This window comes from Mercenaria mercenaria, chromosome 13 (genome assembly GCF_021730395.1).
Source record: "Mercenaria mercenaria strain notata chromosome 13, MADL_Memer_1, whole genome shotgun sequence".
Lineage (NCBI taxonomy): Eukaryota > Metazoa > Mollusca > Bivalvia > Venerida > Veneridae > Mercenaria > Mercenaria mercenaria.
Genome location: NC_069373.1, coordinates 4,524,275 through 4,551,334, shown reverse-complemented (window position 1 = coordinate 4,551,334; position 27,060 = coordinate 4,524,275). Strand labels below are relative to the sequence as shown.

The window sequence follows — 27,060 nt, the reverse complement described above, 5'->3', positions numbered from 1 at the left end:
ACACAGCAAAACAAAACATTGGCATATACAGGTGGAAGGCCGTTGCGACATGCTAATTGCCAAATGTTAAATGACAAATATTTACTGTCAGTGCAAAATGCTATTTGCCAAATGCTGAATGTGAAATGTTTACTGTGACACGGTTATAGTCAAACGATAAATGCTGATTGTTAATTGAGAATGCAAAATAACAAATGTCAAATGCTTATTGCTAGGTGTTTATTTAAAAGAAGATATCAGTGTATTAATGCATCCTTTAAAAAGCGATTACTTTTTATGCATAACTTATTTATTTAAAGAATTTAACGACTGGCATTTATCATAACTTAAAAAACATTAGTCATTTGACATTTAGCATTTGGCATTAAGCATTAGGTATGAAGCATTTAACATGAGGTAAGTGGCATTTAGGCATAAAATAATCAGCATTTAGCATTAAGGGATTGACATTTAGCTTTAAATATTTGACCGGTGTGCAATGCAAACTGCAAAATTCAAAAAATTTAAATGACAAATATTTAATGCTAAATGTTACTTGATGCTAATGCCAAACTTTAAATGTCAAATGTTACCTATCAAATGTTATATGCCATATAGTTAATGCCAAATGCTAAAGGTCAAATAGCTAATGCTTATTGCCAAATGACAAATGCTAATCGTCAAAGTCTTTAATCTTATGAGATATTGATCTTTATCTCTTAAACTAATAAATGTAATGCTTAATTATGTGAAAACATGTAATGTTCTAGCAGTCAGATTTGAAGCAGGATGGATTCAAATGATATACAATATATAATATTATCAGCTCTATTTGAATAAGCATTTTAACATTTTACACTTATTTTTAGTATTTCACAATTAAAAATTTAGCAAATAGCATTTTGCACTAACCATTTGGCATTAGCAATTGGCAATTAGCATGGCGCATAGGCCCATGCCTATGTATGTAAGCACTTTATTTTCATACCTGAAGGAATGGAGTCATACATAGGAGGCGGCAAATCTGAATGATATTCGACATGAGAGTCTTGATTTGATACTTGTTTAAACGTGGGATTATGTACATGGTTCCCTGCATTATCTGATAGTTGCTGTGGTTGGAAATCGCTTGCAACAGTTTGTGTCTGATTTGCATGTTGGTTGTATTGTACTACTAGCACTGAAGTTTCGCGCTGAAGTATATATCATAACATTAATTAGAGTTCCATCTATACATATATAGTATATTTTGTTTTAAATAATACAGTCTAAACGTAAATTGCCAATCACATAAGGAGTTATTATAGACATTTATTCATATTACATAACGTAAACATGATTTGATTTACACTAGATAATAGGTAAGGGTAGATTTCTCGGAAGCACAAAGCTCTAAAACACAGCCTTAGAGCCACGCATTTGCAAAGTAGGCCCACAACAAAAAGAAGCTGTAACGAAAAAATATAACAGACGGGTTGCTTAAAAAATCCAACAAGTACATTTAAATTTTATGCAAAATATAAATAGAGGGAGAGGAAGGGGTAAGGGGTAGAAGGAGGAGGACGAAGGGGAAAGTAGAACAAGGATGAATACTAGTATACAAAGGGAATACTACGTTCCTTAATCACAGTTACACTACAACGTAAAAAACAATAGCGCAGACATTCATTTACCAAAGATAAACACACACAGCCACACCCAACTAACTAACACAGATCAACAGACAAGTAAGACACAACAACACTGTAGGGCACCGCCCAAGACACACAAGCACACAAACGCACACATATAAGGAGGAAAAACTATCGTGTAACGCCTTAGGATTCCGGCAGCCAAAATAAAGAGTGGCTAGAAAACTTACTCATAGTAAAAGGGCAGGGGATGCCAAAACAAGGGAGCGCAATTGAATGGGGGAAAGGATGGGGCGATAGGGGGGTAGGAGAATAAGGAAAAAGCGCTTACAACAAACAAGACAACACACGCAACATAAAATATAAAACAGACAGAAAACCAGTTGAAAATAGGGGCACTGCCTTGGAACGGTCAGTAACCTATTTAAAGAAAATATTTTTCCGATTGCGAATGTGTTTACTCCGGTCGTTGCTGCAAAGAGACGTTCACAAAGCACAGTATAAAAACAATCGACCACCAAAATAGATTAACTAACGCGCACTATTAATTCGTTCAGGAAAGAGACGTCCACAAAAAACGGCACAAACACAACCGATCACCAAAAAGCAAATTTACTTACGTGCACTATATTCTCGTGTTGGACACATGCGCTCACGCAGCATATAACAAACACAACCAAACAACACGCTTGCCGGTATAACTAATAAGAAAATAACAATGTCTTTTGTTTTAGACTTTGCTTCTTGGACGTCGTATTTGCCATAGTCCGACGACCAGGATGTCCACGAAGACCAGGGTGCTCGTGTATAACTACGCCGGGTAGTAGTCTCTGAAATTTTAAAGCATGCTTGTAGGTATTTTGTTTGTTCTCCTTGTTTTATGACTTTGCTTGATACTGTTTAAGTGGTTTTCTGTACATATCCAATTTACCAGCAAAGTAAAAAAATCCAAAAAACCAAAGAAAACACCCTAAAAGCTTATTCACATAAATTAAACATAGGGTTAGCCTTGACTTCTCGAAGAATGCTAAAAGAATAACGACAAGGTGTTGAAGGTGCGGATGGGTGGGATATTCAAAACCAAGATATTTCACAAATGGTATCAAGATTGGCTTGGGGCCTGCTAAATGATCTACTAAGACTTAGAGATAAATGACGAATCACACAAGCGTGAAATATTTTAGTTACAATTTTTGTGCCCCCCCACCCCATGAGTGGTGAGGGCATATAGATTTGCTCTTGTCCGTCCGTCCTTCCTTCCGTCCGTCCTCCGTCCGTCCTTCTGAAAATGTTGTGTCGCGTCTAGCTCCAAAAGTATTTGACCTAGAGTCACAAAACTTTACAGGAATGTTGGTCAGCATGTGTAGTTGTGCACCTGGGGTTTCGCGTCCGGATTCATTCAGTCATGTACGAGTTATGGCCCCTGACTTTGTAAAAATTGGTCATTTTAGTGTTGTGTCGCGCCTAACTCCGAAAGTATTTGATGTAGGGTCACAAAACTTTACAAGAATGTTGGTCAGCATGTGTAGTTGTGTACCTGGGGTTTCGCGTCCGGATTCGTTCAGTATTGTAGGAGTTATGGCCCCTGACTTTGTAAAAATTGGTCATTTTAATGTTGTGTCGCGCCTAGCTCCAAAAGTAATTGACCTAAAGTCACAAAACTTTACAGGTATGTTGGTCAGTTTATGTAGTTGAGCACCTGGGGTTTCGCGTCCGGATTTATTCAGTTGTGTAGGAGTTATGGCCTCTGACTTAGTAAAAAATTGGTCATTTTAATGTTGTGTCGCGCGTAGCTCCAAAAGTATTCGACCTAGTGTCACCAACATTTACAGGAATGTTGGTCAGCATGCAGTTGCGCACCTGGGGTTTCGCGTCCGGATTCATTCAGTATTGTAGGAGTTATGACCCCTGACTTATTTTGTTTTTTAAGTTTTTTTCATTACGCAAGACCAGACTTCTTGTCCAGACTTACTCAAAAAAAAGTTTGTGAAACATGTATGTTAAAATGTACTTGACCTACAATCATAAAACATTATAGGATTGTTTTGTAGCCTGTGAAGTGTTCTCTTTAGGATTTTACTCAGCTAGGCCAGAGTTAGGGCTAACTAAGTGAAAAATACACATAAGGTTCTTAAGTTTGTGTTGCAAACACCTTAAAAATTATTTAACCTGAGTCATAAAACTATGTTACAGTGACAGGAGGGGGGCACCTGTGTCCTATGGACACACATCTAGTTAATGGTCTATTGCTTTTTTGTCAGTGGATTTTTAATCAAACCCGCAACGAGGCATTTTAACTGCTAAACTATACGTCACTGACTGTGTACATAATCGGACATTAACAGTTACGTTACGTATTGTGTACATAATCTGACATTAACAAATAAGTTACGTATTGTGTACAAACGTTACGTATTGCGTACATAATTTGACATTAACAATTAAGTTACGTATTGTGTACAAACGTTACGTATTGCATACATAATCTGACATTAACAATAAAGTTACATACTATGTAGTTACGTATTGCATACATAATCTGACATTAACAATTAAGTTACGTACTATGTACAGAATCGGATATTAACAGCTTGACACTAGTAGTTGTATTACCGTGCATAATTACATTAACAGTTACATCAAATCAAAGTATGTAATGAAGTACTTACATATATTTCTTTTTAAATAACCACAACACTAACAGTGACATTACGAGTATCGTAAAGGTAGTTGTCACGACTTTCTATCACTGTCACAAAACGCCCGTAAGTTGAAATCCGAACAACTCTTTGCCTGAAATCAGAATAAAAATATATAGAGGAAGTAAGTGCAGCTTGAAAATGTAGATTCGCAGTCCTTGATATGCAGACTAATCGAACAATGTGTTGTGCCTTTGCTCATCGAAAAGGTAGAAGGCAAAGATTCACATTTGTTCTCGAATAGTCTATATGTATAACAAAGTCTTAAAAGAGAAACAAAACCTTGGTTCATGGCTGCTTCGTTCGTTATTTTATATCACCCTAAACTCAGATCGATAGAAAACGCGCAGACCAACGGATCAGGGGTCGTTCGATCCCTGGGCTAGGTAGTATACGATGCGATAACATACATTGTATCTGAGATCGTTCGTCCTCCGCTTCTAGTTTATGTGGAGAAGCGGAGAACATTTTAGAACTTGTACAAAATCCAAGAACATAAGTTATTATAACTGCTCCCCCATTACATTCCTGATATACGTTTGTGAACTTGAAAAGGGTGTTAAGTCCCCACACCCCACAAAAACCCAAATGTTTTGAAAATTTACAGCTGCATTCCTACACATTTAAAACAGCAATACTAAAGCAGGAAACAGTTTGTTTTTTTAAAACATATTTTGGATAAACCAAACCAATGTTTCTACATATAAATACTGTCTTGAATTCGATTTGTTGTCTACCATAAGTAAAAAATGAACGAACTTTCAAGAAAAGACATACCATCTAGCGTTGCCCTACTTACGCCATATGAGTATTCTTCGTTACCTCCAGCGTAATAACTAAGCGTCCACGAGCACATCAAATCAATGAAATTTAGTGGCGTATTGTTTTTTCTTATGCAAATTTTCTCATTGTCATTTCTAGTTGTTATATCTATCACACAAGTCGAGGAATTGTCCCAAAGCTCTGCCCCTTCATAGTTCAGATAGACTTTTCTCTCCAAAGTAAGATCAATTGATCGTCCACACTGTTCCTTTGTTACAAGTACCGTCACAGCTGACCGTAAAGCTGAAAAAGAAGTTATACTCTTAGACAGATAGCTGATACCGTGTATCCTTTGTTACAAGTATCGTCACAGCTGACCGTAAAGCTGAAAAAGAAGTTATCGAAATAGATAGTGGACAACCAGAACACTTTGTTCCTGGTACTGTCATAGCTTTCCGTGAAACTGAACGACAGTGGACATTTAGTATGCATTGTTATTAGAACCATCAAAGCTAAATAAAGTTATAAAATGTTACTAGTACCGTGACGGTCATAGCTGACCGTGAAGCTGAAATAAAGTTATAAATAGACAGTGGACATTCAGTATATATTATTATTTGTACCGTCAAAGCTAAATAAAGTTATAAATAGCTAGTGGACACTATGTATACTATGTTACTAGTATCTTCGAAGCTGAATAAAGTTGTACATAGATTGTGGACAAACAGTATACTTTGTTAATAGTACCGTCATAGCTGAATAGTTTAAGTAAGTATATATATAACGATAATAAAGCGTTACAAAATCTTTAAAAAGAAAAAGAAAGGATGCACTTAAATTTTATTAGATAACATGCTATAGAAATATTTTTGATTCTGAAACAGATACAAACAAATAAGCAAATTTGTTAACAAACTTCTTGATAGAAATGAAAATGTAGTACTTTTTACACTTTGATTCTGTCGATACCCTTGAGTTTGTGATAATAATTTTCAGTATATTTTATTTTCAAACATTAGAAGATTATTATTTTTAAAAGTATTCATTGAATATAATCTTAACACTCAGCAAAACTAAACAGATGGAGGACACACAGTATACTTTTTGTAACTAGTCCCATCAAAGCTAAATAAAGTTATGAAAATAATAGAAGACATCCGGTATCTCACGCAAAGCTGACTTTTAAGTTAAAAACAGTTGTTGGTCAACAAAAGTCAAATAGGGACATCATCAAGATTTAGTTTTGGAATAACTATTTAATGCACACGAAGGAAATGAAAACGAAAATTAATGTCTTTAAACACGGTGGTAGACTTTCTAAGCAAGGACAGTGGCATTTTGAAAGTTTTAAATGCATTACTGATATACAAATAAGTATGAATAACAGTAATTTTGCTTTGCTAATCTTAGTATTGTTAAATGTTTTGAGTCGACGGCCTTCGGTAACAATTCTGAAACTATACGTGAAAAAAGTACAACAACAATATTTGTGGCTGATAAACCAAACAATGTGCGATTATAATGTACAAATGAGATCACAATATACACAGTCGTTTGGTTTTACTGAGTTTTAATACATTGTACTATATTCCATGAATACTTGGGTATTTATTTATGATTTCAACATTATTTTTCTGCAAATCCAACCGAAAATAAATCATAAAATCAAGGGTATCGACAGTACCAAGATGCACTTCACAAGAATTTTGTTTATTTGTTTGTTTCTGTTTCAGCTCAAAAATATGTCTAGAGCATGTTATCGAATGACATTTTCTGTGCATCTCGCCAACAAGTTTTCTAAAACGTTCTTATACTAAAGATATTGTAACGCGTTATTTACAGTGCTCGTGTTCACTTTCACTGTTGAAATGGTATATATCTTTCATTTATGTTTATATCATTTATATTTGTAATAAAAAAAGGTTTACCTGCAGGTAGTTGTAACATCACAATCACAAGTGTAAACATATTTTCACATATTATGAAAATTGATTCTGCTCCAGCACCAGTCAATAATTGTTGAACACAGTTGTGAATTCTGTATGGCAAACCCACTATTTGAGCGATACAAACAATTTACAGGAACAGAACAGTGTGCAGCCGGACAGAGGCATCCTCCCGAAACCTCTGAATACCGTCCCGATGTCCCATCTGAATGAGCTAACGATGTTACTTACACCAGTTATAAAGGTTTTTTTCCTGATAAAGCAAGAATCAAACGCATGTATACCATAACACTTGTCTTTTTGGGGAAAATTCCACTCTGAAAACACAGAAACTTATCAACAACATTTGAAAAAAGTACATATACAAAGTTCATTTGTTGCTATTTTATCATGTATATTATTTAGTTGCTCCGATTATTTACCTTCAAATTAGTGGTAATAACTAGGTCTATGTGGCTACGTGAGGTTTTAATAAATTGGCTTAAAGTCGTGACAAATCGTTATTAATTATGATATTTATGTCGAAGGGGATTGATAAATCTTGACCAAATCGGCTTTATCGTGATATTCATGTCAGGTGGACTGTTGGGTCTTGACCAATTCAGTATTAAACCATGACAATATTTTCTGACTGAATAGGATTAATTGTTATGACTCATTCTGAGTGACTTAAGAGCCTTGCCCAAATAGGAAATAAGTTATTAAATCTCTGTCTCTTTAGTGACTACGTGAATCTTAATTAAAACAGTTTTTGCAAGTCTGTCGGAGTGACTTTGTGAGCCTTGACCATTCGGAATTTAATAGTAACAACTCTGCCCGAGTGTAGAGTTTCGCCAAAGTTGAAGTGAAATCGTGAATTTCTGCCTGGCTTTACATGGCAGATGTTGACGGACTGTCTCGTAAATACATGTGCAGAAGGCGTTCTAAACTGGGTCAAGATTTCAGAAGATAGGGCGCAGGAATTTAAAAATAAGGAAAATGAGACTGGATTATTTTTGTATTATGAAACATTTTGCTTTTAATAGGTTTTATTCGTTGCAAGACAAAAAATATTAGGTTACGTTTATCTAGCATATCAAAGAAAAGCTTATCCGCCCGAGGCTCTGCTCTCCTAAAAGCTTATTACCTCGGCAGAGCCTCGGATGGATAAATCTTTCTATGATTAGCTGGATAAACATAAGTTCAGAAAGCCAGTAAACTCATATTATCTTTTTGTTCACTGATTAAAAATATACTATAAGATGTTATGAAACTTCAATTGAATATAATTGAACTGCTGACGTTTGTTTACCATGCATAATCTCTATCACTGACATTTATTGCCACTAAGTCCTAAGCTATCACAACGGAACAAAAGAAGCGGTAAAGAAACAGTGTCTGTACTAATTTCAAACTAAATGAAATCTAACAGAAATGACGAGATAATTAATATGTGCAGAACATAATATAAATGTCTAAATTTATTCCGGACGAATACATGTCAATAATAACACTTTTGCTCAGATTTAATAACCTTCCGCGTTAAATGTTCCTTTTTAAATCAATTAAAAAGATTAAAATTCGGCAGAATTAAAAGGCAACGGTTTGTTGTTGGTAATTTGTGCCAAAAGTATACGTAATGTTTTTTAAGATTGCTTTTTTATATTATTATTTTTGTCGGTCTGATTGGCTAGACGCTTTTTATCATCGTAATAAGCTTTGTATTTTATACAAAGCGGAAATCCCTTTCATGTTTATACGGAACCGACGTTATACAAAGATCAGTCTCTTACAGCTGAGCGGGAAGTTGTTTGGCAACTATTCATGTGCAACAACTGTATGTCCAGTCAGCAGTACCATAACTGAAGGCAAGTAACCTTGTAGGGGCACATATGTATCAGTTTATTGTAGAAACTGACACGAAATCCAGCGGCTGCAATATGGATACAGGTTCACATGTTTACATATGCAAATACCACGTGCAGTGCAGGAAATGATCAGCGACACATAGGCAGAACTAAAACATTCCTTTCTACGTTGGCGGTAACATATTCAAGAAATGGACTGGATATATACAGTAAACGACACAGCAAAGTGTGTCAAAACTTTCTGAAATATGCACGACACAAACTTTTAGGTTCTTTATGTATATGACTAACATAATAACTCTCGTCGGCCTGAGCAAAATCCCATACAAAACCCCAGGTGCACAACTTCACATGCTGAACAACAATCGTATGAACAGGACGGACGAGGAAAAGCAAATCTAAATGTACCACCACTCCCACTCCAAAAACTGGGAAGACTAAAAAGCAATTCTACAAAGTGATCAATTATTAAATGAAGATAGCCAAATAAATATGACAGAAAATCAATTACATAAGCATTTTCTTAAAAATAAATATTCGATTAATCAGCAGAAAAATGCATCTAAGAGTAGAAACGAAAATGAATAGAATAATAGTAATGAAAATATCAACAGCTCCTGCCAACATTCTTGTCAAATATAATTAAATATCATAAGGAGTTAGAAAGAAATTTGATAGATCTACGTCATTTTTTAGTCTGAGACAAAGGATGAAAACTTGGTTATCTGATTCTGCATACCGTGTAAAAAGAAGGATGAAACTTGATTGTCGAACTGTGTCCCCATGGCGTGAGAATGTATTAAAACGTAACGGTTGTAACGGGATGGCGAAAATGTAGAGATGTTCATTCGTTTGTCTACCATTGTCTCCCTAGCGCGGAAAAATAAAGATGGTGATGTGAAGACATTCCTTGTTTTATTGAACTATGTCTACACGGCGTGTAAACGTGACGATGAGAATATAGAATCTTTGTCTACATCTGCCTTCACTAAGTGGAAACTTGGCAATAAATATGAATATAGAAGCATCATTTGTTTTGTCTATTTCTCCATAGCGTGTAACCATGACGATGAAGATATTGAGTCATTGCTTGTTTTGTCTTATTGTGTCCCCATAGCATGTAACCATGACGATGAAGATATTGAGTCTTTGCTAGCTTTGTCTTAATGTGTCCCCATAGCGTGTAACCATGACGATGAAGATATTGAGTCATTGCTTGTTTTGTCTTATTTTGTCCCCATAGCGTGTAACCATGACGATGAAGATATTGAGTCATTGCTTGCTTTGTCTTAATGTGTCCCCATAGCGTGTAACCATGACGATGAAGATATTGAGTCATTGCTTGTTTTGTCTTATTGTGTCCCCATAGCGTGTAACCATGACGATGAAGATATTGAGTCTTTGCTTGCTTTGTCTTAATGTGTCCCCATAGCGTGTAACCATGACGATGAAGATATTGAGTCATTGCTTGTTTTGTCTTATTTTGTCCCCATAGCGTGTAACCATGACGATAAAGATATTGAGTCATTGCTTGCTTTGTCTTAATGTGTCCCCATAGCGTGTAACCATGACGATGAAGATATTGAGTCATTGCTTGCTTTGTCTTAATGTGTCCCCATAGCGTGTAACCATGACGATGAAGATATTGAGTCATTGCTTGCTTTGTCTTAATGTGTCCCCATAGCGTGTAACCATGACGATGAAGATATTGAGTCATTGCTTGTTTTGTCTTATTGTGTCCCCATAGCGTGTAACCATGACGATGAAGATATTGAGTCATTGCTTGTTTTGTCTTATTGTGACCCCATAGCGTGCAACCATGACGATGAAGATGTAGAACCACTGCTTCTTTTGTCTGTGTAAACATGACGATGAAGGCGTAGAATCTTTCTTTGTTTTGTTTTGCCTAAATGTGTCTCCTCAGCGTGTATCAATGACGATGAATATATTGAGTCAATTATTGTTTTGTCTATGTCTCCATAGCGTGTAAGCATAACGATGAAGACGTAGAATCATCCTTTCCTTTGTCTGACTTGTCTTAATATGTCTCCATAGCGTGTTAACATGACCATGAACACGTATAGTCATGGCTTTTTTTGTCTGTGTCTCCAAGGCATGTAAATTGGTCATGAAGATAGAACCATTGCTTGTTTAGTCGAAAGTGTCAACATTACGAAGAAGATATACAGATTTTGATGTTTCTTTGTTCTGTATCATACACTCAGTATCCCGGATACGGAGGTGGAGGCGCTGAAATAATGTAAATATAAAATTCAAGAACAACGGTAAATAAATCATGTAAACAATGGGAGTAAATATGTGCTAAATCATTTTAGCACGTAAGAAGATATATGCAAAAAATGTATACACTTATTGAACGGCTTTCCGGTCAATAGTCAGAACTATAGTATACTGCCGGAGGTACAAAGGATCGACAGCCAACAACATTGACTATTGACCGATAAGCCCGTCAATCAGTGTTCTGTTACATGACATCAGAAATTAATATTTTATGGTTTCATTTTAAAATATTTTAACAATTAGCCCAGAAAACATGTGTTGAATAAAGACCGTTCGCATAGCACAAACTATGGACCGACGAATCGCATAATAGTCCTCACAGTAATGCGAGTATAGTTCCTAAAATGACTGACTCTCCACGGATGTGAGAGTGCCATTTAGCAGAGTGATATGTGCCACCTACGTTCCCTTGATAAATTCTCATGCGACATTCAAACTTTGAAAATTCTAGAAAAATGTCTATCAAAGACATGCAATAAAATAAGAAAATCTAGCTAACAGTAGAACACCTGGACCCTTGAATAAGTGAGCACAAAACCAAATAAAAAAACATCAAAAAAAAAACAAAACCGGAGAACTATTTTAATCTGCAATTACTTCTTTTTCTTTTGGTGTGATTTCGTGTATGAATATTTGATACCTGATGGTAAAGTGTCATATGCTGGAGGAGGTAAATCCAATTTTTGCCCGCCTGTATCTCCTGCATTATGTGACGGATCTGGCGTATACTGCTGATGTGGATGGAAGTCAGACGGATTCAGTGGAAATTGCTGCGGCCCGTCTTCGTTGCTTGCTGTATTCTCTGTCTGATTTGCATACTGGTTCTCCTGTTGAGCCGTGGAGAGGTATTGCACCACCGGCGCTGAAGGTAGTAAATTTATCAATTGATCAATTGCAAATTTATTACTAATGGTAATTTATATATAATCTAAGTTCAACTAAATGTCAAACTTTATGCTTATTCGACAAAAGATATCCTGACGTAATACTATGCTTGCGGTGTTTGCCAACTTCGTTCTGTCGTTCTGTCACAAACAGACGACAGTTGCCGCTTGGTGTCTTTCTTTTCGGTAGCCAGAAATAAAGGGAAAAGGCGATATTTTGTCAGCTGTCGTTGTTTCATTATGTCGGTCTGGCACGCGCAAAAGAACGAAAAGACAACGTTTCGCACACAACAGAATGAAGCCCTCTAACTCCAAGGTCAAGGCCACACTTAGAAGTCAAAGGTTAAAAGGGTCTGTTTCGTGTCCAGTCCATAACTATGCCATTCATCAAGGGATTTTGAAATTACTTGGCATAAATAATGAGACGACGTGTCATGCGCAAGATCAAGATCCCTAGCTCTAAGGTCAAGGTCACACTTCAAGATTTCGAAAGGTTAACATGGTCTGTTTCTTGTCCGGTTCATCGCTCTGCCATTAATGAAGGGATTTTAGAATTATTTGGCATAAATGTTCCCTATAATGAGTTGACATGTCATGCACAAGACCAAAACCCCTAGCTCTAAGGTCAAGGTCACACTTAAAAGTCAAAGGTGTTTCTTTCATTTAATGTAGATACAAAATTACGATAATTTTATTGAATTACACCAGTCTATCAGAAGTAAACTTTTGTTCAGGATTTCTGATTGGAAGCGGGGTTAGAAGCTTACAAAGTTTTTTTCAGAAATCGAATAACAACTATGTATGAACAATGAGAGGACATTTGTTTGTTTCGGCGGAATATCGAAATTTACTTGATCAAAAATCAATTTGAAAGCAGATTAACTTACGAGCGCCATCTTGGGGCTTTGTGGAGGAACATTTTCCAGACATCAAATAAACACAAACGGTCACCAGCACTACTGCAAGCAAGGATCCGAGAACTATAGTAACCACTGTGCCTGTTTTTGCTTTTCTAGAGGCTGGGTCGTCGTCATCATCATAACCTGACGACCCGGACGTCCACGATGACCAAGGTTTTGATGTATAAATACGTCTCGTAGTAGTAGCTGAAATTAAATGAATGCGTGTAAATGTCTGGGCTGTAATGTTTGCTCATTTCGTATATTTACCTGATATGGGTTTAATGAGACATTTAGCAGTATTTCTGTTGCATAACTGAAAAGTTTACGAGTTCTGACTTGTTATCCGCAAGTTAATAATAGACTCCCGACATGGATTAGACAAAAGCGAGTTGTGATACGCGGAGCTTGTGAATGGGCAGAAGAGAGTATCGCCACATTAAAAACCTCTATCAGACATTCTTAACTCTTTCCAAACACTTCGCCGCCTAAATGTTTTTTCACGGACCAAATATGTAGGTAACGTGCACACTGAAATTTGGGCGCTTTGTGCCTAGGAAAGCAATTGCTTTTTCTGTCTTCGACACTTTTTATCTTGTGAAAATACGTCAAGTAATAAGGAAATTATAAGCAATAATGTTACCTAATCGAGTTATTTTTCACGTGTGCAAGATAACGAAAAGAGTACTCTGGGGGTGGCCACCCTGTTGCACATTTTTTGTGGACGGTAGCCTTGCAAGAAAAATAAACTCGTGACCAATTGCTAGTCGTGTGTGCTCCTTACTGGACTATTTCTATTTAAGTTAGCCTTTCTTACAAGATTAATTGAAAGAAGACTTTCTTTTGCTATTAAATGAATTAACAAAGTAAAAGTAAAAAACGTTTTGGTGAGTTCTAAAAAGTATTTGTAAACAAAATGCGTGTATTGTTTGTAAAACAAGGAAGAAAACATCTCAGTTCCGTTAGTCATACAGTAACAAGAGTGCTTTAAAATAGAATGAATTGTACTTTACAGTTTACTCCAAACTAAATATTTTTATTTAAATAAAACTGATTGTAATTTCTGGTATCTTATATTTACGTTATTGTTGTATTGTACATTTGGGTCCGAGATTACAAAACTGTGTTTGGAGACTAGTATCTGAATGCAGCTTTGCTACTTATCAGTTTCAAGATTGAGCTCAAAATCAACCAATCAAATGCTGGAAATTGGAGATTGGTTCCCAAACACTGTTTTAAAATCTGGAACAATGGTGACATGCTCATTTAACCTTTAGCCTGCTGGTGGCAAGATATTCTGCCTTTGCGACCAGTGCAGATTAAGATCAGCCGATCATGGTCTGTAGTCAGCAAATGTCCAGTGGAGACCTTATCAAATAATAAATGGTACTGTCCAAATGAAAGGATGGACCTGTCCGTTTTAGAAAAATAGCTGGGTAAAGGTTAAAGCCTTGATAGAGTTCAAAGATAATGTATATTTATAATATATAATTATGTAAAACTTCAAATGAAAAACTAAGTGGTGAAACTGTTTTCAAATTTATATACACTTTATGCACCATGTTTTTCAATTTAGACATGTTGACATAGACCGTTAATATTATACATGAACGAGTTACGTATATTTGTGTGTTACAATCTTGTAACATTAACACTTCCATTATGGTATATGTACCAGTTAAACATGCAATAAATAGGAACTTACTTAAATACATATTTCTATCTGTAAACTGTCTGACATTAGGAAAGGCGTACTCAAGAATACATGTATATATTTCTGATAAAGTTTCTTACATTTATAACAGTTTCATCTTTGTATATTAAAAGAGTACTTACGTATATATTTCTTTGTATATAACCTCACGTTAACTTTTACATGAGCATTATCGAACAGGAAGTTGTCACGATATACGACGGAAGTGACCCTACTCCTTTTACAAAGAGGCCGCATGTTGAAATCCGAACAACTGTATTGCTGAAATCAGAATAACCTGCATAAAATTTACACAATTATACCTTCTTTTTATTTTTATCCCCCGCCGATGAAATTGGGAGGGGGTATTGAAATGGCGTTGTCCGTCCGTCAGTCCGTCCGTCCGTCCGTCCGGAGCCATTTCTCAGTAACTACCTGGTAGAATTTCATGAAACTTGAAATAAACATGAACCAACATACTGCGATGATGCCCGTCAAGTTTGTTTTTGGATTGGTCAATTTCCCGTAGACTTATTGCCTTTATTTAATGAAAAATGTCCATCCGCAGCCATTTCTCAGTAACTGACAGGTAGAATTTCATCAAACTTGAAACAGACATGAACAAAGATACTGCGATGATGCCCTTCAAGTTTTCTTTGGATTGGTCAATTTTCCTTGGAGTTATTGCCCTTGATTTAATGAAAAATGCACAAAAATGTCCGTCCGCAGTCATTTCTCAGTAACTAGCAGGTAAAATTTCATCAAACTTGAAATAAACATGAGTCAACATACTGCAATGATGCCCGTCAAGTTTTATTTTTTTGATTGGTAAATTTCCCTTAAAGTTATTGCCCTTGATTTAATGAAAAAATACATGTCTGCAGCCATTTCTCAGTAACAAGTTTGTAGAATTTCATGAAACTTGAAATAAATATGAACCAACATACTTTGATGATGCCCGTCATTTCTTTTTTTTTTATTGGTCAATTTTCCATACGGTTATTGCCCTTTAACTGTTTAAAAATCCACATATTTGTACATAACAAACCAAACAATTGGAAGAATTTCATTAAACTTCTTTCATTCTTTTCCATGAACATTTATTATAAACATGTGAAGTTGTGTACCCACATCTGGTCGCCACCTTGCCTTGGTGACATCCCTCCCCTCCCATCCCCCCCCCCCCCCCCCCCCAAAAAAAAACAAACTTTTTTTTTCATTTTTCAATATTTATAATCAACATGTAAAGTTTCGTACCCTCCCCCCTCCCACCCACCAAAAAAAATAATAATAAAAACATTCATTTTCTGTTAATTTGATTTAACATTTTGCTGGATATATTTTTTGCCAGTCCTCACCACAGACCCTTTCGGCGGGGGATACCATTTCGTCGAATTTGCTTGTTTTATTTACATTTAATAATGTTCAGATGTAAGAACTAAGTTTCCTTCTGACATGTTTCTTTTTAAGAAATTACTTACATTTGGCGGATAATATGAGTATCTATGATAACCCTCTACGTAATAACTGAGTGTCCATGAACATTTCATATCAATCAATACTCGTCTATCACTTTTGATGCAAATCATCTCATCGATATCACTAGTTGTTATATTAATCACACACGTTGACGAATCATTCCAAAGCTCTGCCCCTTCGTAGTCCAGGTAGACTTCTTTCTCTGCAGTGAGATCGAACGACCGTCCGCATTGTTCCTTTGTAACCAGTACCCGCAAAGCTGAAACAGACCTACATAGAAATAAAGCTATGTTTAGCTATTCATTATGCTCGTTGGGCAGACTGTTTTACTTTAACTTAGTTAGTTAGGAACATTCCTGCTGTAATACTTCTACCACTAATATGCAGAGAACAAAAAAAAATGTCTGGGAGAAAAGTATCTACATGTTCCTGATGCCGGATCTTTCGTCTTCATATTCTTATTGCAAGCAATTGCAAAATAAAACACACACAAAAATAAAAACAAACAAACAAACATTCTGCTTTACAGTAAATGTATACACACTTGAGTTGTTCATGATCAGCCAATCACGACTATCCCACAAGCACGGCCTGTAAACACTGGCTCGTCCTCTTTGAGGAGGTGAGTTGAAAAAAGAGCGAGGCAGCGCTAGTGACCGGAACTTTATGCAGAATGTAAACAAAGAAAGAGGATGAGTTGGCTTTTTACTTTCTCAGATAAATGTAAGTCCCTATTTCAAAAAAAAAAGCCAATGTAGTTTCACTTAGAAATGATTTTACTTTTTAGATAGGCAGGCCATTTTGTAGGGTAAATACATTTCTTGACGTGAGAACTTTTGAAAGTTGGAAAATAGTTCCATTCGGAACCAAAAGTGGACATGTGCCCTAATTAACACAAAATAAGAATTCACGTACATAGTACCAATTTTGTCTAGAATGATGTTTTATATCTGGATTATTTATGTGCTTTGGCTTCTATGCGAAATTTTGGCTAAGAGGAGGAGCCAATTATTTACAGCACTATTATTATTATAGAGGAGGCGCAAAGATCCGGAGTAGGAGCCAATGCACAGATCTTTTCCTGGGTGATTAACGGTTTTCATTCTCGTAATATAACATAAGGACATAATTATGAAACTTGTTCAGTATTCTTTTCTGCTACCAAGTATATCATTGGTTCAATTAAGTCGGGATCATTTTGTAAAGCTACCGGTAATACTGATCCAGTTTATGTCAAATGCATGTACATACATAAATTTACATGTATGTGCATGTAAGTTTCTTTACGATAGTCTTGATTGTATCCTTGTATGAAAACTTTTAAGACTTTTAAAAAATCTATACTTAGTCGGAAGCTAGAAATAGTGGTTTTTGTCCGTATCATCAGGAATAGTTAAACCCGATAATAAGACCACCCCGTCTATTAAGACCAATTTTAAGGTCTAATTTGAGGGATATCAAATAAGTGTATGTTTAGTACAGTATTTATTGAACTCGTTGTATAAAGCTTCTATCAATCTCACTGTCAACGGTTTCATATTAAAGAATGTGTACCTCGTTCTACACAGTGCGGTGTCCCTGGTTCAGTCGCTTATAATAAACCATTCACATGTCTAATCTATATCTAATCATCTCTATTGGCCTTTTTCTTGTTTTTTATTCTATTTTTTGGAGGGACCTGAAGGGGAGGGGGTATTTTGAGGTAACTGGGGTTAGGTGTGGAAAGGGGAAGGGGTAAAATGTCCCCGGGAGGGGGTAATTTTCTTTAAAAAACTGCTTCCACGGGAGGGGGTATTTTCTGTTCAAACGTATTGTCTTTCCATTTTAAAAGAAAGATGCAGTAAAACTGAAAGCCTGGACTTTTACATACACTGAACAGTCAGTTCTACAAGTCATTTTTGCATGCCTCGATCTTTGAAACCACCAAATTTTTTATGAATGTAAATCCCCTACCAAAGCATTCTTCCTTGTTAGCTAAGTAGCTAAGATGTCGCCAGTGCTAAAAATCTTATTTCTTGGCAGTTCAACAAGTTTGCTAATTGATATTTTCATACCAATTTCAAGATCGAAGAAAGTATCCTTTTTAACTACGCATAATTATGTTACACGTTCTGCACAGTGCTTTTGTTTTACATAATTATTAGGGCATGATGACCTAACATGCAAAAAGTATCTTAAACGTCAGCTGTATTAGAAAGTAAACCATACAGTTATATTTATAATAAAATAGTGATTACCTGCAGAAATTTGAAAAAAGACAAACAAAATAGAACACACTTTAACATCCATTTGATATTTTTAACACATAGTTTTAACACTGTTGTGAATACTGCACGACAAAAGCACTAGGGATATGTTAGAACAGAAGTGTTATTTACTAGTTTACTTTTTTGTAACAGCCTAAATTAATTTTGTGTTACCTTTAATTCATTTTATGATATTATTAGATTAATTTTGTGATATCATAAAATGTATTTTTACAATTAAAGATACACATTAATATATTTTGGGATATCCTATATCATTTAATTAAAGTATCATTCTTAATTTGATTAAATCACATATTGCGGATATCGCAAAATACATTTAATGGTATTAATAAATCATTTAAGGATATCTCAAAATATGTTTGATTGCATGATATCCTAAATTCGACATATTGATTCGAACTCGTGATCAAAGTTAGAAATAGCCGATATTGTAAATATTATGTTTATGCATATTCCGTATAGTTCTATTTATACTAATTTATTTTAAGTCTATTGCGAAGCAAGTTCTACAACTTATCACTCTCCACACCTCATTCCTGATGGATTCCATTGCCACAAGGGTATGAGATATATATATCTTTTTAATGCTGATCGCCTAGCAAGGGAGCTAATGGTACCATTTTTCAGGTCATTAGTATGACGTTTCCGGGTATCGAATCCACGACCTCCCGCTCTCGAAGCTGGCGCTCTACTACTAGGCTATCGAAGTTATAATTTTGTTGCATGCACCTTGAAAAAGAAGCATGACAGACATATAACACCATACAGTTTATTTACACATTATGGCATTTCATCCGCGCAGAAGATGCAACCGACTTTAACAACTATAAATTTAATATACATCTTTAAAAAGCCTTTTGGTTGTAAATTTAACTTTAGGTAGTTTTGAAGTAAAATGTTTCATATGGTGGCTGATTTAGAACATTTCGTTATGTCACGTTGGCGTGCGCGTGGCTTTCGAAGCATATTTCGTTGTGTCGCCCATGGCACGCGCGCCGACGCGCAACAGCAAAATTTTGAAAGTTTTGTGCGTCATTTTGGCGTGCGGGTCAATGCGACCATACCGATTTTTGTTGATTGCACGCGCGCCAGCACGAAATAAAATGTTTTGTTCTGTCGCGATCTATGTTTCGTTATGTCGCGTTGTAAGTTCCGTTTTGTCGCGTTGGTGTGCGCGCAAAACAACTCACAAAACTTCCGGCCAACATTTCGTTATGGCGCGTTGTCGCGCGTGCCAGGAAGACACCATAAACCGCGCACACACAAACGCAACATGTTCTAAATCTGAGCAACCATAGGGTATACATAATTTATTTTAGGTCGATTGTGAAGGTCGATTGTGAAGGAAGTTCTTTGGCGCCATATAACCTATACCGTGTTGGTGCGCCGTAAAACTCAAATATAAATATATAAAGAAGGAAGTTCTACAACTTATTAATCACTCTCGACACCTCATTCCTGATGGAATCCACCGCCACGAGGGTATGAGAGAAGAGGCCAGTTTTCCTTTTAGTGCTGAGCGCCAAGCAAGGGAGCTATTGGTACCATTTTTCACGTCTTTGGTATGACGCGGCCGGGGATCGAATCCACGACCTCCCGCACTCGAGTTTCATGTATTACAAGCAAGTAAAGCAATTCTACCTAATCATCATATGTAGAAATTAACTTAAGAAAGCTGAAATGCCTTGTAACTTGTTCATTTACCTGAAAAAACTATTCGGGACAACCAAGAAGGGTGTAAATTGATAATGCACTTAATTTGCACTCATTTTCAACGATATATAATAGAATGCCCTTAATTCTAGAAGAACGTAATTTGTTCTTCCTTCATTACATGTAGGGGAACCTTGTAACTAAAAACTGATAAAATTGATTAAAGAATCTTACCTTTTCAGCAAATGACATATGTTCCTCACACTCGCGGCTACATTAGACTCCATATTGATTTGAACACTTTGCCCCCTTGTGTCATTCGGGGTGGGTGAGTGTGTGTGTGTGTGGGGGGGGGGGGGGGGGGGGAGGGGACTAGAATCCAGACTAGAATTATTCCAGCACATGGTGTAGCTCCACACCATAACAATCCAGACTAGAATTATTCCAGCACATGGTGTAGCTCCACACCATAACAATCCAGACTAGAATTCCAGCACATGGTGTAGCTCCACACCATAACAATCCAGACTAGAATTATTCCAGCACATGGTGTAGCTCCACACCATAACAATCCAGACTAGAATTCCAGCACATGGTGTAGCTCCACACCATAACAATCCAGACTAGAATTATTCCAGCACATGGTGTAGCTCCACACCATAACAATCCAGACTAGAACTCCAGCACATGGTGTAGCTCCACACCATAACAATCCAGACTAGAATTCCAACACATGGTGTAGCTCCACACCATAACAATCCAGACTAGAATTATTCCAGCACATGGTGTAGCTCCACACCATAACAATCCAGACTAAAATTCCAGCACATGGTGTAGCTCCACACCATAACAATCCAGACTAGAATTATTCCAGCACATGGTGTAGCTCCACACCATAACAATCCAGACTAGAATTCCAGCACATGGTATAGCTCCACACCATAACAATCCAGAATAGAATTATTCCAGCACATGGTGTAGCTCCACACCATAACAATCCAGACTAGAATTCCAGCACATGGTATAGCTCCACACCATAAAAATCCAGACTAGAATTCCAGCACATGGTGTAGCTCCACACCATAACAATCCAGACTAGAATTATTCCAGCACATGGTGTAGCGCCACACCATAACAATCCAGACTAGAATTCCAGCACATGGTGTAGCTCCACACCATAACAATCCAGACTAGAATTCCAGCACATGGTGTAACTCCACACCATAACAATCCAGACTAGAATTATTCCAACACATGGTGTAGCTCCACACCATAACAATCCAAACTAGAATTCCAGCACATGGTGTAGCTCCACACAATAACAATCCAGACTAGAATTCAAGCACATGGTGTAGCTCCACACCATACCAATCCAGACTAGAATTATTCCAGCACATGGTGTAGCTCCACATCATAACAATCCAGACTAGGATTCCAGCACATGGTGTAGCTCCACACCATAACAATTCAGACTAGAATTTTCAGCACATGGTGTAGCTCCACACCATAACAATCCAGACTAGAATTCCAGCATATGGTGTAGCTCCACACCATAACAATCCAGACTAGAATTATTCCAGCACATGGTGTAGCTCCACACCATAACAATCCAGACTAGAATTCCAGCACACTGTGTAGCTCCACACCATAACAATCCAGACTAGAATTCCAGCACATGGTGTAGCTCCACACCATATTCAATCCAGACTAGAATTCCAGCACATGGTGTAGCTCCACACCATATTCAATAAGACTAGAATTCCAGCACATGGTGTAGCTCCACACCATAACAATCCAGACTAGAATTCCAGCATATGGTGTAGCTCCACACCATATTCAATCCAGACTAGAATTATTCCAGCACATGGTTTAGCTCCACATCATAACAATCCAGACTACAATTATTCCAGCACATGGTTTGGCTCCACATCATAACAATCCAGACTAGAATTATTCCAGCACATGGTGTGGCTCCACATCATAACAATCCAGACTAGAATTATTCCAGCACATGGTGTGGCTCCACACCATAACAATCCAGACTAGAATTATTCCAGCACATGGTGTAGCTCCACACCATAACAATCCAGACTAGAATTATTCCAGCACATGGTGTAGCTCCACACCATAACAATCCAGTCTAGAATTCCAGCACATGGTGTAGCTCCACGCCATAACAATCCAGACTAGAATTCCAGCACATGATGTAGCTCCACATCGTATTCAATCCAGACTAGAATTATTCCAGCATATGGTGTAGCTCCACACCATAACAATCCAGACTAGAATTATTCCAGCACATGGTGTAGATGCACACCATAACAATCCAGACTAGAATTATTCCAGCACATGGTGTAGCTCCACACCATAACAATCCAGACTAGATCTATTCCAGCACATGGTGTAGCTCCACACCATAACAATCCAGACTAGAATTCCAGCACATTGTGTAGCTCCACACCATAACAATCCAGACTAGAATTCCAGCACATGGTGTAGCTCCACACCATATTCAATCCAGACTAGAATTCCAGCACATGGTGTAGCTCCACACCATAACAATCCAGACTAGATCTATTCCAGCACATGGTGTAGCTCCACACCATAACAATCCAGAATAGAATTATTCCAGCACATGGTGTAGCTCCACACCATAACAATCCAGACTAGAATTCCAGCACATGGTGTAGCTCCACACCATAACAATCCAGACTAGAATTCCAGCACATGGTATAGCTCCACACCACAGCAATCCAGACTAGAATTCCAGCACATGGTGTAGCTCCACACCATAACAATCCAGACTAGAATTCCAGCACATGGTGTAGCTCCACACCATAACAATCCAGACAAGAATTATTCCAGCACATGGTGTAGCTTCCCACCATAACAATCCAGACTAGAATTCCAGCACACTGTGTAGCTCCACACCATAACAATCCAGACTAGAATTCCAGCACATGGTGTAGCTCCACACCATATTCAATCCAGACTAGAATTCCAGCACATGGTGTAGCTCCACACCATATTCAATAAGACTAGAATTCCAGCACATGGTGTAGCTCCACACCATAACAATCCAGACTAGAATTCCAGCATATGGTGTAGCTCCACACCATATTCAATCCAGACTTGAATTATTCCAGCACATGGTTTAGCTCCACATCATAACAATCCAGACTACAATTACTCCAGCACATGGTTTGGCTCCACATCATAACAATCCAGACTAGAATTATTCCAGCACATGGTGTGGCTCCACATCATAACAATCCAGACTAGAATTATTCCAGAACATGGTGTGGCTCCACACCATAACAATCCAGACTAGAATTATTCCAGCACATGGTGTAGCTCCACACCATAACAATCCAGACTAGAATTATTCCAGCACATGGTGTAGCTACACGCTATAACAATCCAGACTAGAATTCCAGCACATGGTGTAGCTCCACATTGTATTCAATCCAGACTAGAATTATTCCAGCATATGGTGTAGCTCCACATTGTATTCAATCCAGACTAGAATTATTCCAGCATATGGTGTAGCTCCACACCATAACAATCCAGACTAGAATTATTCCAGCACATGGTGTAGCTCCACACCATAACAATCCAGACTAGAATTATACCAGCACATGGTGTAGCTCCACACCATAACAATCCAGACTAGAATTATACCAGCACATGGTGTAGCTCCACACCATAACAATCCAGACTAGATCTATCCAGCACATGGTGTAGCTCCCACACCATAACAATCCAGACATAGATTATTCCAGCACATTGTGTAGCTCCACACCATAACAATCCAGACTAGATCTATTCCAGCACATGGTGTAGCTCCACACCATAACAATCCAGACTAGAATTCCAGCACACTGTGTAGCTCCACACCATAACAATCCAGACTAGAATTCCAGCACATGGTGTAGCTCCACACCATATTCAATCCAGACTAGAATTCCAGCACATGGTGTAGCTCCACACCATATTCAATAAGACTAGAATTCCAGCACATGGTGTAGCTCCACACCATAACAATCCAGACTAGAATTCCAGCATATGGTGTAGCTCCACACCATATTCAATCCAGACTAGAATTATTCCAGCACATGGTTTAGCTCCACATCATAACAATCCAGACTACAATTATTCCAGCACATGGTTTGGCTCCACATCATAACAATCCAGACTAGAATTATTCCAGCACATGGTGTGGCTCCACATCATAACAATCCAGACTAGAATTATTCCAGCACATGGTGTGGCTCCACACCATAACAATCCAGACTAGAATTATTCCAGCACATGGTGTAGCTCCACACCATAACAATCCAGACTAGAATTATTCCAGCACATGGTGTAGCTCCACACCATAACAATCCAGTCTAGAATTCCAGCACATGGTGTAGCTCCACGCCATAACAATCCAGACTAGAATTCCAGCACATGATGTAGCTCCACATCGTATTCAATCCAGACTAGAATTATTCCAGCATATGGTGTAGCTCCACACCATAACAATCCAGACTAGAATTATTCCAGCACATGGTGTAGATGCACACCATAACAATCCAGACTAGAATTATTCCAGCACATGGTGTAGCTCCACACCATAACAATCCAGACTAGATCTATTCCAGCACATGGTGTAGCTCCACACCATAACAATCCAGACTAGAATTCCAGCACATTGTGTAGCTCCACACCATAACAATCCAGACTAGAATTCCAGCACATGGTGTAGCTCCACACCATATTCAATCCAGACTAGAATTCCAGCACATGGTGTAGCTCCACACCATAACAATCCAGACTAGATCTATTCCAGCACATGGTGTGCTCCACACCATAACATCCAGAATATGATTATTCCAGCACATGGTGTAGCTCCACACCATAAACAATCCAGACTAGAATTCCAGCACATGTGTAGCTCCACACCATAACAATCCAGACTAGAATTCCAGCACATGGTATAGCTCCACACCACAGCAATCCAGACTAGAATTCCAGCACATGGTGTAGCTCCACACCATAACAATCCAGACTAGAATTCCAGCACATGGTGTAGCTCCACACCATAACAATCCAGACTAGAATTATTCCAGCACATGGTGTAGCTTCCCACCATAACAATCCAGACTAGAATTCCAGCACACTGTGTAGCTCCACACCATAACAATCCAGACTAGAATTCCAGCACATGGTGTAGCTCCACACCATATTCAATCCAGACTAGAATTCCAGCACATGGTGTAGCTCCACCATATTCAATAAGGACTAGAATTCCAGCACATGGTGTAGCTCCACCCATAACAATCCAGACTAGAATTCCAGCTATGGTGTAGCTCCACACATATTCAATCCAGACTTGAATTATTCCAGCACATGGTTTAGCTCCACATCATAAACATCCAGACTACCATACTCCAGCAACATGGTTTGGCTCCACATCATAACAATCCAGACTAGAATTATTCCAGCACATGGTGTGGCTCCACATCATAACAATCCAGACTAGAATTATTCCAGCACATGGTGTGGCTCCACACCATAAACAATCCAGACTAGATTATTCCAGCACATGGTGTAGCTCCACACCATAACAATCCAGACTAGAATTATTCCAGCACATGGTGTAGCTACACGCTATAACAATCCAGACTAGAATTCCAGCACATGGTGTAGCTCCACATTGTATTCAATCCAGACTAGAATTATTCCAGCATATGGTGTAGCTCCACATTGTATTCAATCCAGACTAGAATTATTCCAGCATATGGTGTAGCTCCACACCATAACAATCCAGACTAGAATTATTCCAGCACATGGTGTAGCTCCACACCATAACAATCCAGACTAGAATTATACCAGCACATGGTGTAGCTCCACACCATAACAATCCAGACTAGAATTATACCAGCACATGGTGTAGCTCCACACCATAACAATCCAGACTAGATCTATTCCAGCACATGGTGTAGCTCCACACCATAACAATCCAGACTAGTCTATTCCAGCACATTGTGTAGCTCCACACCAATAACAATCCAACTAGATCTATTTCCAGCACATGGTGTAGCTCCACACCATAACAATCCAGACTAGAATTCCAGCACTTGTGTAGCTCCACACCAAACAATCCAGACTAGAATTCCAGCACATGGTGTAGCTCCACACCATATTCAATCCAGACTAGAATTCCAGCACATGGTGTAGCTCCACACCATAACAATCCAGACTAGATCTATTCCAGCACATGGTGTAGCTCCACACCATAACAATCCAGACTAGAATTATTCCAGCACATGGTGTAGCTCCACACCATAACAATCCAGACTAGAATTCCAGCACATGGTGTAGCTCCACATCCTAACAATCCAGACTAGAATTCTACCACATGGTATAGCTCCACACCACAGCAATCCAGACTAGAATTCCAGCACATGGTGTAGCTCCACATCATAACAATCCAGACTAGAATTATTCCAGCACATGGTGTGTCTCCACACCATAACAATCCAGACTAGAATTATTCCAGCACATGGTGTAGCTCCACACCATAACAATCCAGACTAGAATTATTCCAGCACATGGTGTAGCTCCACATCATAACAATCCAGACTAGAATTCCATCCCATGGTGTAGCTCCACACCATAACAATCCAGACTAGAATTCCAGCACATGGTGTAGCTCCACACCATATGCAATCCAGACTAGAATTATTCCAGCACATGGTTTAGCTCCACATCATACCAATCCAGACTAGAATTATTCCAGCACATGGTTTGGCTCCACACCATAACAACCCATACTAGAATTCCAGCACATGGTGTAGCTCCACACCATAACAATCCAGACTAGAATTCCAGCACATGGTGTAGCTCCACACCATAACAATCCAGACTAGACTTTTTCCAGCACATGGTGTAGCTCCACACCATAACAATCCAGAATAGTCTTTTTCCAGCACATGGTGTAGCTCCACACCATAACATTCCAGACTAGAA

General features: G+C 37.9%; 1 protein-coding gene and 1 long non-coding RNA gene across 2 annotated transcripts; both read right to left on the bottom strand.

The window, feature by feature from the left end:
• Window positions 1-2,236: 2,236 nt before the first annotated feature.
• On the bottom strand, window positions 2,237-5,861 carry LOC123530057 (uncharacterized). The gene is made up of 3 exons (XR_006682255.2): window positions 5,109-5,861; window positions 4,280-4,403; window positions 2,237-2,440 (listed from the first exon to the last, which is right to left on the bottom strand). It is a non-coding gene; the product is annotated as an uncharacterized LOC123530057 (long non-coding RNA).
• A 3,458-nt stretch (window positions 5,862-9,319) lies between these two features.
• LOC123530056 (uncharacterized) lies at window positions 9,320-18,514 on the bottom strand. The gene is made up of 6 exons (XM_045310743.2): window positions 18,358-18,514; window positions 16,123-16,379; window positions 14,785-14,923; window positions 12,937-13,155; window positions 11,806-12,027; window positions 9,320-11,114 (listed from the first exon to the last, which is right to left on the bottom strand). Exons 1-6 carry the CDS (start codon window positions 18,407-18,409, stop codon window positions 11,086-11,088), a joined length of 918 nt encoding a protein of 305 aa, XP_045166678.2. The 5' UTR covers window positions 18,410-18,514; the 3' UTR covers window positions 9,320-11,085.
• Window positions 18,515-27,060: the final 8,546 nt, after the last annotated feature.